Source organism: Poecilia reticulata, chromosome 22, assembly GCF_904066995.2.
Source record: "Poecilia reticulata chromosome 22, P_reticulata-male-v2, whole genome shotgun sequence".
Lineage (NCBI taxonomy): Eukaryota > Metazoa > Chordata > Actinopteri > Cyprinodontiformes > Poeciliidae > Poecilia > Poecilia reticulata.
This window is the reverse complement of record NC_088851.1, coordinates 3,625,622-3,638,145: the sequence shown is the minus strand read 5'-3', so window position 1 is coordinate 3,638,145 and position 12,524 is coordinate 3,625,622. Positions and strand designations below refer to the sequence as shown.

General features: G+C 37.2%; 1 protein-coding gene across 1 annotated transcript; it reads right to left on the bottom strand.

The window, feature by feature from the left end:
- LOC103458148 (uncharacterized) lies at positions 1 to 10,244 on the bottom strand. Its single transcript, XM_008398756.3, has 11 exons — positions 9,967 to 10,244; positions 7,340 to 7,655; positions 5,917 to 6,001; positions 5,246 to 5,347; positions 3,904 to 4,001; positions 3,633 to 3,740; positions 2,902 to 3,025; positions 2,653 to 2,796; positions 2,331 to 2,486; positions 2,131 to 2,252; positions 1 to 1,146 (listed from the first exon to the last, which is right to left on the bottom strand). Exons 1-11 carry the CDS (start codon positions 10,052 to 10,054, stop codon positions 990 to 992), a joined length of 1,500 nt encoding a protein of 499 aa, XP_008396978.1. The 5' UTR covers positions 10,055 to 10,244; the 3' UTR covers positions 1 to 989.
- Between the last annotated feature and the right edge of the window lie 2,280 nt (positions 10,245 to 12,524).

Here is a 12,524-nt window from a genome sequence, read left to right as displayed (position 1 = left end):
TCATTTTGAATTCATTTTATTGACATTTGGTCAGTACAAGAAAATTCCTCCCTGATAAAAGGAAACAATGTCCTTTAAAACAGTACATTCCTCTAATGAAACTGAGGTAAAGAAAATTAGAAATGCAAAATAAAAACATTTACAATTCAATACAGTACCCCCATGCCTACATTGTGATTTAGCAAGTGGAAATTACAGTTGACTTATTCCCTGTCTTGTTTTGCAGGAGCCTTATTACAGGAACTTGCAAGAAAAATCAGGAAATTCAAGTACCAGGCAGAATAAAAGAATGTTAAAAAATATTCTCTTTCATAAATAAAATTTTATAAATATTAACATATAAATGCAGCATATAAAAAGCTATCTAAAACTGTTTAAAAAGATGTAATCAGTAAAGGAAGGAGTATGCCTGTACCTTATTATTGTTCAACTCTTCTGAATATTCTAGAAACTCCTTCGTACCTCAATTCATATGAAAAATCACAAACAAAATGCAATACGTGACAAAACAGTAAACTACAATAAAGTAAATAAACTATTAACATTAAAAGGCTTGTTGGCCTTTCTGAAACACATTCTGAAGCAGAACATGTAAAGAAAAGAACAAAACAGAGCGGGCGGAAAAACTCACTGCAACAAAAGAAACAACAAATCACAGAATGCCGATACCTAATTAAAGAACCTGCAGTTAAGACAGACTGCTATTGAATCACACACAAGTTGAAGAATATTGAGTCAGACAAAAAGAAAAACAACCCCAAGACACAACCTGAGAATGCCTGGCTCAGCTATTACTAAGGTGCAGGAAACAGTTCTTTGAAAGTCTGCTTTTTTACAAAGAGGATCTTTTTTTTTTTGCTGAAAAATTCACACCTGAAAGAAGGAGATTTACAGTAGACTTGGCTCGGTCTTAACGGAATGTGTTTTATCAATACATTTACAAAATTTACATATGTCAGGTTTGTGCAGTTGCTTGTAGATCATCATCATCAGCAGCAGCAGCAGCAGCAGCAGCAGAAACGCAAAAATAAGGGTTTAGACTTGGGTTTGGGTGGACTGCCAGGTAAAGCATCCAGAACTTCACTGATCTGACCATTCGAAAGACCCTTCCACTGCAGCAGTTTGGGCACGAGCTCCGGGTCCTCACTGTGAACAGTAAAAGTAAAACCAGGTCATCAGTGGCATAAAAGCTGCTTTTCCAATACAAAAGTGCTCAAAACTTTGTTGACATTCCGCCAATGTCGAAAAAACAATTGAGCTGTTTCCACTAAACTAAAAAAGTGATTGAAATCACATGTGAATAAGTTTGTTCGAGAGAGAAATCATTAAAAAAACAGGCAGCGCTGTGAGTCTCCTGTCGTCTTCTTCCTTTTGGCAACTACCGGTTGTTGATCATGTGACTCATGTGATGCGAAAGCAGTGTTTCCAAAACTTTTGATCAGTTTTTCCAAATTGGTGTGTTTCCAGTAAACAAATTTATTTTCCAAATGTCAAATTGCCCAATTATACGATCAGTGAGAACGCAGCTAGAGACACCGTCTCAAATGATGATCAGTCATGAGTCCCAAGTTTCTGTCTATCTTTGATTGAGCATGAGATACGGATTCACTTTGGCTGGGAAGAGATTTAGTTGGAGGTGAGATGAGCTTTCACTCATGTCAATATGTCAAAGAGCGAGTCGGAGGTTTAACTGTAGATCGGACTAGTAAAAAAATAATGAATTACTGCCTTTTGATGAATGGGTTTTTGTGCTTGAGGTGTTTATAGAGCCAGTGGAGATCTAAATGGAAGTATAATATTTTGCATAAAGTGAATTTATGCAAAATAAATTCACATATTGTCCCTTTAAAGACATATTGTCTTTAAAGGGACAATATGTCTTTAAAGGGTCCCTTTAAAGACATATTGTCCGTCCCTTTAAAGACGGATGAATGAAGGACTGGAACTGAAAAGGTTCCAAGCAGAGATGAACTCTATTACCTAACAATCACAATCACCCAGTGTTTCCCGTAAACTCCAAGATTATATTACATTTTTTCCAATTGTTAACATGTATTGAAAATAAAGGAAAAAAGAGAACATCTAATCGAATATTGAACACTAGACTAGTACAATCAGAAACCGGTTTACCTCTGTTTCCCAATGTCTTCCTGTTTCAATGAGATGGTGAGCTTGACTGAGTCGAGGTCTTTGCAGTCTGACACCTCTTGGATCACCAGTAGGAGGCGATTCCACTTCTGGACACCAGGAGCCTGGTTCAAATTGTACAGGTTAGGAATGTCTGATCAGACTGAGACATCGCTGTCTGCAGTGACTGATCCTGGTCTCACCAGATCTGAGATGGTGTCGTGAAGCTCATCGGCATCCTCCTGGATCGCTTTACCAACATCAGAACTCCATTGCTTTTTCAGTATTGACTTACGATTTTGGAGGAGATGTTTGAAGTAAGAGTGAGCAACGACTTTATAAACCTCATTCATCACGATCTTGGGAGGCAGAAGGACAGAAGCAGTCAGATCTTGTACCAAACATTCAGACACAAATCTATTGAAAACTTATTCTTTTTTTAGTCTAAATGACTTATCAACAATAAGCAATTAGCAATAGTATACTTTTTTTGTTAGGAGGAACTTGACAAAAAAGATGGCTTACCTTTTGTTCATTAAAAGTATAAGGCAGCTTGGGAAAATGGCTCCGCAGAGAGTCAAACAGCTCACAGTGTCTTTCACCAGGCTGGCGGAGTAAAAAGCTCGTACGTGGCCTGCTGGCTGATCTGAAGTAATCCTTCAGGCAGCTCTACAGGGCAGAAAATGTGTTTTAAATGTCAAATAGTTACAGAATGTTTTCCATGCTCCCATTTTGTTTTTGTGAGATGTAAATGTGGTCACTGCAAACAGGTACCTCAGCAAGTTCAGTTGCAATTTTCTTTATGAGCTCCAGAGTTAGAGCCTCCAACTTTTCAAGTGTTTTCTTGGTTTCGTCAACAGAGCCAGCTTTAGCGGTTCCTTCAGCCTGGACGTGCTGCCTGAAAGCAAGCAAAGTAAATCATGTCAAAATCAGGGCAGACAAATACACTTCGACCAATTCATATATGGTTTAATGTAAAAAGAAACCACAATTTTTAATAAAAAATTCACTTTGTAACATTAAAATCTAATCGAGCTTGTCCTTTTCTTAATAAAAGTGTTTATTTTGCCTTAATTAGTTATTCTTATTCATTTGTATTTGTTTTTCATTTTATTTTTTTAAAACTTTACACATAGCTTCATATTTTGTCTGTCTGATGACGTCATTTTAAGACATTAAATTAGATGTTCTGATCAGACACTCGGTGCTTTAGCAACATTTTTACTCTTACTTCAGTCATTTTGTGGGCGGGTACCTGTTTTATTGGAGTACAATTTTTGGGTACAAACGAGCCTTCATTCAACTTAAATAGTGTCAATTAACCTTATGAAGCTCCTGAAGCCATAACCTCATTCCAAATGGTTTAAAGGCAGAGCGATATTTTTGGAATTTTGTAAACAGAAATCATTTTCAGTAATCTTAGCTGTCATACAACAGGAAAAAAAACGTTTAGTTTGATTTAAAGTTAAACAGTTAAAAAAAAAGCCAAGTCCTGAATCACCCACCTTAGTTCTTTACACGTTTTCAGAGTCTTCAGGAAGTGTATGGTTTCTGGGTTTTCCCTCCATGCTTCAGCTTTCTTACGGAGTATCTCCTCTTGCTCTGAGTTATACCTACAACAAAAAAAAATTTGCAGCATTGACAATTGACTCGCTTTTCAAATGATAATAATTCTGATTTCAGTATAAATTCATAGGATATGGTTTCTGAGACGAACTGTTTTATTTTTAGATGCCATTAAATTAACAATCTGTTTTATAATTCAAAACATCTCACCTTTCCACAAAACTCTGCAGCTCTTGGAAGCAAACCTTCTTCACCTTATTACTCAGCAATCTTTTCTCCTGTACTAATTTGGGCATTGCATTAGTACACTGAAAGAGAGAGAGAGAGAGAGAGAGAGAGAGAGAGAGAGAGAGAAAGAAAGAAAGAAAGAAAGGTCCATTATTTGAAAGATAAATGTCACATAAATTGCCTTTACTTAGTACCTGGAAAACGTATTCAGTAGCGTTTATTGCAATAACTTCTGGGGCAATTTATCGTACTGCAAAATTCGTTATCCTGACGAGGCTAGTATTCACACCCTCCAATCATTTGTTATGGTACAATCATGGAATCTATCTATCTATCAATCAATCAATCAATCAATCAATCAATCAATCAATCCATCAATCAGTCCGTCCGTCCGTCCGTCCATCCATCTTCTTTTTATCTGACATTGGGTTTCCAGGGTAACATCTTCAGGAGGGAAACCCAGACATCTCTCTTGCTAGTGACACTCTCCACCTCATTTTCAGGGATCTGCTTACAGTATGAAGGAAGCTCATTTTGACAATTTGCATCAGGCATATCATTCTATCATTAACTATTTGTCATGAATACAGGTCAGGATGGAAAGCTGTTGATTTAACCAGCAAGTCAGCAGCTTTCCTTAACACCTAAAGACTTAAAAACTGCTCTACTTGAGGCAGAGGCTAGGTCCCTCCTCAGAGGTGTCCATATCCGGTCCCTGACCTAGAGGAGCTGACTCACATCCTAGCTACCTCACAGTCAGCTCTGAACCGCTCCACTGCACGCTGTAGGCTATGGCCTGAAGAAACCAACAGAACCACATCCACAAAAAGCAAAGACGAGACCAGAGGTTCCTAAATCACACACAACCACGTTTCCTAAATCGTCTCCGCAACCAGGCTTTGAGATCTGGTCCATGAACAGCACAAACAGGGTCGTGACGAGGGATGGCGCTGGGAACAAACCCCACTTTGTCCTGAAAAGGCCGCCCGGCTCAAGAACAAACGGCATCATAAACTTTCACAGTACAAAACCATCATAAACCTGCAAAGATGAGCCACCTTATAAATTCATGAATCACAAAACTGGTCTGTAGATGTGCAAAGGTCATAGAGACTTTCAGCTGTAGTGAAGGAAAGGCTGGTTTCATTGTCTTAAGAGCCATGCATGTATGATACAAATGTCAAATTTAAGTTTGTGTATGATAAATTGGAAAAAGTTAATTGGAGCATGAATAGTTTTACAAGGTACAGTAATCATGCTACCAAATGACAAGCATTGCGGCAGTTAAATACAACATACACATAAATACACAGGCTTGTCTTACCTGAATAACGTCCACATAAAGTTGAGTGTAGGTCTCCTCACTGCGATCCGTTTGTGTTCGATCAGCATCCAGGATTTTTCCCAGGGAATCTCTGACTTCCACCTGCAGACATACAGTCATGAAACTAAGTGACTAATAGAAATTAGTCATTAAAAAAATGCCACTCTGGTGATTAGGGGGTTTGATACAGTCTAAGGACCATTTTGTGTGTGTGAGTGTGTGTGCGTCTGTTTGTAATAACTTGTGGGGACGATTTTCCTGACACATACTGCGTTGTGGGGACCAATTGCTCCTTGTGGGAACCGGAGCCTGGTCCCCACAAGGGCAAACCCTGTTTTTGGGTCAGGGGTCAGATTTAGGGCTAAGGTATGAATTGAGTTTTGGTTAGGGTTAGGTATGTGATAGTTGGGGTTAGAAAAAGGGTAAAGGTAAAGTTTAGGCTGTAGAAATGAATGGAAGTCAATGGAAAGTCCCCACAAAGATAGCCACGCAAACATGTGTGCGTGTGCGTGTGTGTGTGTGTGTGTGTGTGTGTGTGTGTGTGTGTGTGTGTGTGTGTGTGTGTGTGTGCGTGCGTGTGCGTGTGCGTGTGCGCGTGTGTGTGTGTGTGTGCGTGTGCGTGCGCGCGTGTGTGTATGTGTGTAAGTAACATTTCGCTGATTGATTCCTACCTTTACTATCTCCAGCAGTTTCTCCTCTGCTTTTGATTCCCATTCATCCAGCAGACCAAGGTCAGAGTGATCAAGTTGATCCTTCCTGTGAAAGAACCAAAACAACTGGGTTGCAACATGTGTATATCTAAAAATGCTTCAGAAATGCATTTACATAAAAATAAAAAAGTGATTCACAAATGTCTATTGAAAGTATCTATCTATGATGTTTACATCGTCATTGCTATACTGAGTTATTTCACAACTATCAGGTCAGGATCTCATTCAGTGTGTAAACCTGAGCCGAGCCGACACGCCTCTTTACATTCATAGCAGTCTTCGAAGGAATGCGTGATAAACCCACGGTTTAATCTGGGCAGGACCAGGAAAGACAATGGTAAAAAGGAAACTTTACAATTATCTTTGCACATAGTTTTGTATAATCAAATAAACAAGATATGGTGTGTTAGTTCCTAATGAAGTAGCATTTGTTGTCAGATTTAATTTGTTTGCCTATCTTTCCCATTCAAACAAATGCTCCAGGGTGTGTCCTAGAAACAGGAGTACAGATTTGGAAAACCCCTTTTAATCACCTCTAGCCCTGAATTTATTTTAGTTGTGGAAAATTTCCTAGTTCTATTGCAAAACTATAGTATGAAGACGGACGCCTAGCTGGTAAAGTCACAGTGAACGGTTGAATTAAGCCCCAGTCTGTTAGTTCTAAAGAATTACACTGATCTTTAGACCTCATCTTTGTTTTATTAACATACAGATGAATATTAATCTACATGAAGGCATCGTAACTGTGAAATATGGCCTTTTTCTGCTCAAACTTTTCGGGGTTTCATGCCACGTTTTGTTTTACTTCTATTTTTGAGCAAGTAAAAGATGACGGAACAGTCAGCTATATGATCCATGCTAGGTTGCTTATTTGTCCTAGGACAAAAAGATCATAAGAAGTGGTTCACATTGATGTCAAAACAAAAAGTGGAAAAAAAATCAATGCAATTTTTAGAAAGTTTTTTTCTCAACAAAAAGTAGATTTGTTAGCTTTGGAAGTTGTTTCCTGCTATTTTTTTTTTTTACTTGAAACTCTTGTCAACTCAGAAATTGAAGCGCAAGGTTTTATATTCCAGATTGTTTTAAACAAAGACTCTGTGCTGGGTGACATCTATTTTGTCTGTGGAGAAAAAGGAGCGTCAGGATCCCGTGTTGTTTGAGTTTTTCGGTATTTGCATTTTGATCATTTGTTTGTTTGTGTTCTGCCTTAGTCATTCTTTGTCTTCTGTTTCTGCCTCCTTTGCTTTATATGTTACCGGGTTGTTGGTTCTTTTGTATTTATCACTGCTAGATTTGTTTACTCCCTTCTCCGCTCGTCTTGAGTCACAGATTATTTGACATAGTTATTTTTTACAGTGTAACGGTGCAGCACCCGGATACGTACCTCTGTGAGACCCAGTTTGTCAGGATTGCCCAGCTTTTGCTGGTGCTGATGTTCTGGAGCAGAGCATTGAGGTGAGGATGTATCTCACAAGGGAAGTTGGCTCTGGCATGATTATTTTTGACTATTTCATCTACAACTTCCAGATGCTGATCCAGATGTTTTCCCAGGTCTGCTGGAACTTCTACGAAGCTCAGGGGCTCGGATCTCTGATCACCGCTCCTCTCAGTGTGATGGGAGGAAGTCTGCTCTCTGTCTGAAGTGTCATCAGAGCACATTGAACGAAGCTCCTGTGAGAGCCGTCCTGTCTCAGATAGTTCTGAAAGTTCAGAAAAAGATTCTTAAAAATTGTCAATTGTTGTCAGTCTAACAGCTCTCTCTCTCTCTCTCTCTCTCTCTCTCTCTCTCTCTGCCTGTGTCTTTTTGAATTTGTCTCAGTTAAAACATCTGAAAATATTTACAACTATTAACTTTCACCCATGTCACGTTACAGTAACACTGCGCTGTGTTTTACAGCTATGTGTCGTTCTGTCTGAAAAACAGCGTCTTTAATCAGAGGCTTCATCAAATGTGCCGTAACACAGACAGCTGTAGGAAGGAGATTGTTCCTGCCCACAGCCATCACCATCTAGAATGGCTCTTTGAAGAATTTTGAATTAATATGAGTTACAGAAAAATTTTATTTTTCCTTTGGATCAGTAAAGTATTTTTTAATTTTAATTTGAAAATTCCAATGGAATACATTGTTTGTGGTGGTAATGTGATGGAAAGTAAAAAAAAAAAAACAACCCTACAGGATCTTTGAACCCAAAAACCTGAGATGATCAGATGTATTAGGAGAAACCTGCCGAAAGTTTGACAACAATTTTAATTATGAACAACAAACAACATTCTACAGAAATTTCTGTGGAATGGCTCTAAGTATACCCTGGTCATATAAGTCTAGGAGGGTTTAAGGCATTTGTAATTTTTTCCTTATCACTTCAGTCAGAGAAAGGAGAATTACTGCTGATCATACCCTAGGAATTTCATCACCACTCAACATGAATAATAAACCCTTACCTCCTCCACTTTGCAAATGTACATTACACAGTGGATCTCAACAGTTTGTTCTGTTTAATAGAATGTTAATTTTTTTTCTTTTCAAAATTCATTTCAAAACCTTTTCATCACAACTTGCCACATTTCTCCTTCTTACTTTCACCTTTTGGCATAGCACTTTTGTCCATTAATCAGGGTTTTAATTGTGTGTGTGTGTGTGTGCATGTGTGTGTGTGTGTGTGTGTGTGTGTGTGTGTGTGTGTGTGTGTGTGTGTGTGTGTGTGTGTGTGTGTGTGTGTGTGTGTGTGTGTGTGCGTGTGTGTGTGTCTGTGTCTGTGTTTTTTAAATATGTTAACACTGGAACTGAGATTCAGCTAAAGAGCAAACAAATTGTTTCAAGGAGAAAAGGGTGCGCCTTACACACAGTGGGCTTGTTAAAACATGCCCATTCTTTCTGCTAAGTTCTTCAGTTCTCTCAGATGATAAGAGAGGGGAATATTTTGTTTATTGTTTGGATGCACCGATTGCAGTTTTCTGACCGATCGTTGATTACCGATCTTTTGAAAAGCTTAACCTGTCGATTCCGATTTTGGCCGATACCCATTTTTTTGTCTGAAACGTTGCTCAATATAGCAAGAAAGTTGTTGAGTTGGTAACAGTGGGGTCACTATTGTTAATTGTAAATGTGCAGACACAAATCTGTCAGTTAAGCCTTTCTCACTGGAGAGTAAAGGAGGACAGTGGTTGATTCTTACACATTTACCAAGCTAGATAAGATCGGTGGATAAGATCGGCTTCATATGTAAAAATCGGTCGATCACCAGTCTCCCAAAATTAAGGAAATCGGCACAGATAAATCGGCTGGCCGATAAATCAGTGCACCCCTAATATTATTTATTTATTTTGAACATGATAGAAGTAAAATCAACAAGGAATGCAAAAGACATATTTTTGCACCACAATAATCTTAATATATATGTCTACATTTGCACAATAAGATCATTTTGATCCAAGTTATTACCAAAAGATTCAAGAAAGTCATAAAATATCAGCTGAGTTTTAGGGCTAATCAGATTCTCTATAAATTAGCTGTTAATTTAAGGTTATGTAGATTATTGCAATAAAGCATCTTTTTATCACAATCTCTCTTTCCAGAATATAGATTAAATAAATAGTTTTGAACTGATTTGACAAAGTCTTCTTTTACAACACAATATGCTAAATAGTATGGTGTGTGGAGAAGAATGCTACCTATCAGATATTATATCTTTTGTCTTTTCAAGTCACTTCAATTCAGTTTATTTAGATAGCGCCAAATTACAACAAATGTCGATTCGATTACGCATACATTACAATTGATTTTAAATGTCTAAAATATAAGATATACTCAATTTGAAAAATGAACGCTTAAAGTTGAAGCCTCTGTGTGCCTTTCTTGCTGTTCTTAAATACATTTTAGAGTACTTAAGTGTACTTCCAATCGAACCCCAAACGAGTCTAGCTTGATTATCAACAATAGCTTTCATTGTGTGCAGCGTTGCTATGAAAATATGGCCACGCATAGACAGAAATGATAAGTTCTCACTCACGGTCATAGTCGTTGTTGTTCTCCATTAAAGGCTTGGTGCTGTCCATTCTTTGCACCTTTTTCGGTCTCTTGTCCCAAAACTTTTTCATTTTTGCGGTTTCAATTGTCTCCCTTTTTCAGTCGCAGGATGACTTCCTGTCAGCTCGTGCGCGGTGTTGTTGTGAGTCGCTCCTCTTTATAAGCTCTCAGAGTGGAGGAGGGTTTTCCCACTGCAGAGTCCAACATGAGCTGCACCTTTTACTTTCGCTTTCTACTTCTATGAAGCGATTACAGAATGGAATAAGAGATCCCAGGACTGCTGTTTGTAAAGTACCCACGGAGATTATTGTCCACCACTTTCCCTACTTTGAGTTTGTCTGATGAAATAGTCCTGCTACAATTGTTTTATTTTAGTCATAAATTAATTATTTATGCCCTTTTATGGACATAAAAGGCCACAAAAAGCCCCCATCTGGGCGGTGTTTACTGAAGTTCGGCACCAGCATATTTAATACTGTGCAACTTAAGGACTATGAAAACATCTCGCCAGACAGTAACGATAATGTTGAAATGTGCTTCTAAGTTTCCTATTGGTGCTAAATGTAAAGGCTATTCCACAGTTTTAATGAGTCTAGGTTAAATTTGATCATCTTTAGTTAAATATGTATATTTACAAATCAGATGGATCAATTGTAAACTAAATAGTTCTAATAGATTTGTGAAAATAGAGAAAAATGATTTGTTCATTGTTTTTACAACAGCATCACTTTATCTTTAGAAAAGCATTAAAATCACAATAAATTGACCAGTCAAACTTTGACTGATTCCTTAAATGACCCTGATTATTATGACCTATAATCAGGGTCATTCTGGAGATTAATCCCCATTTTTATTTGTTCAGTCTGTGCAGGTTAAATAAATCATTCTCCTTTACAGTGCTTATGTTTACTTTGCACCCAGGCTCAACCCAAAATCTCTGCTCTATTTGAACATGACAGAGACCGACAACCTCAACGGCAAAACAAGTGAAGTAAAAAGTCGCAGCTTTGTTGTCTCCTTGCAGAGTGAAGAAAAGGCAAGTTTTCACAAGCTCAAACTCATGTAAGAGCTTCCTGGAAATCATCGGCGGGCTGATGTTTTTATTAGCCATGAGAGCAACTGTCTGATGTCACAGGTTGAAAATGAAACGGGGCTGGGACAGATCCTGACTGGAAAGTGAAAGTACAAACGTCTCACATAAAAAATTAATTAATTGATAATCACTATGGTTACAGTAAAGCTACACTAGGAAAGGTTTTAATGAGTTTACAGTAAATGGTAAGCTGTTTCTTCCATTTGCATTTGCAAAGTGGTGCATACAGTTTGCTCTGAGTTTGAACAGAATATGTGACTTCTCTTAAGTAACAGAGTAAAAGAGACAGGATAAAACAAAAACCTATCCTAGCCAAACATTACAGAGAAGAGACAGAAACTTGAAACTTTTCATATAATCCCTTCTGTGCACTTTTTTATTACAAACTGAAATGTGAATTTGAAAACAACATGATGAATCCTTTGATGTGTTTATTTCCAGCCCTGTGATAAAACATTTGCCTCCATATAATTTTCTTGTTTTTGATTTTTTTGTTGTTGTTGTGACACTTAAAGTATGTAACTTTTATAAAATAATAATAATAAAAATAATAATAATAATAATAATAATAATAATAATAATAATAATAATAATAATAATAATAATAATAATAATAATAATAATAATAATAATAATAATAATAATAATAATAATAATAATAATGTTTGTTGTAACTCACTACGTCATCACAGTGAGACAGAGAGCACTGGTTTGCAAAAAAATATTTTTGGGAATTTGTTTTCTTTAATGAATTAAGACTATTTTGCACCACTGAATCCAAAAATGACATCCATTTTTCAATCAGATCAGGTTTTTATTCTAATTTGATTTAGAGAAATCTGATCTTCTGACTAAATTGATGAGATTTTAGTGATATTATTAGTTCACTTACGGTCATATTTCTCATCCAAAAAAGATTTTAGGAGAACACAAAATTGATTTCCAATAAAGTGTATTAATTACATGTTACAAACTTGGATATCTGTAAATTGAATAATAAACACTAATAAGATTAAGTACATATAAACTGAACATTGTGTAAAATTCTCCGTCTCTTTCCTGTCCTGATGGAATCTCTCCTCCTGCTCATCACTCATTGATCAGATTCTCAGGAAACGGATCCAGATGTCAGAACAAGTCATGATTTTGATAATCATGTTGCTCCATAGTTCAGAAAGTTGACCTGATTGAGCAAAACCAAAGTGATTTTTGGATTCAGCTCATCAACATGACCCTAAAACAGTTGGAAACCCCCAGACTATTTTTGGCTGTTGACCAGTGGTAAATGTGCAACATAAAAAAATCGAGTTCCTCTGCCTTTTCCTAGCGCTAACTAGAAATAACCAATCAGAGCCAGAGGGCGGGTCTTTGCGCTGTCAAGAATGTCCAATAAAGTTCAATCTGAATATGAACATTGTCAGTCGTTTGCCTTATGACATGAAAATAAT

What these genes read in the sequence shown, in the direction of transcription:
- LOC103458148 (XM_008398756.3), bottom strand. Translation starts at nt 10,054, where the DNA reads ATGAAAAAGTTTTGGGACAAGAGACCGAAAAAGGTGCAAAGAATGGAC. An exon ending in AACTGCTGGAGATAGTAAAG is followed by an intron (nt 5,348 to 5,916) that starts GTAGGAATCAAT and finishes GTATGTCTGCAG; the next exon opens with GTGGAAGTCAGAGATTCCCT. An exon ending in GAAGACATTGGGAAACAGAG is followed by an intron (nt 1,147 to 2,130) that starts GTAAACCGGTTT and finishes TACTGTTCACAG; the next exon opens with TGAGGACCCGGAGCTCGTGC.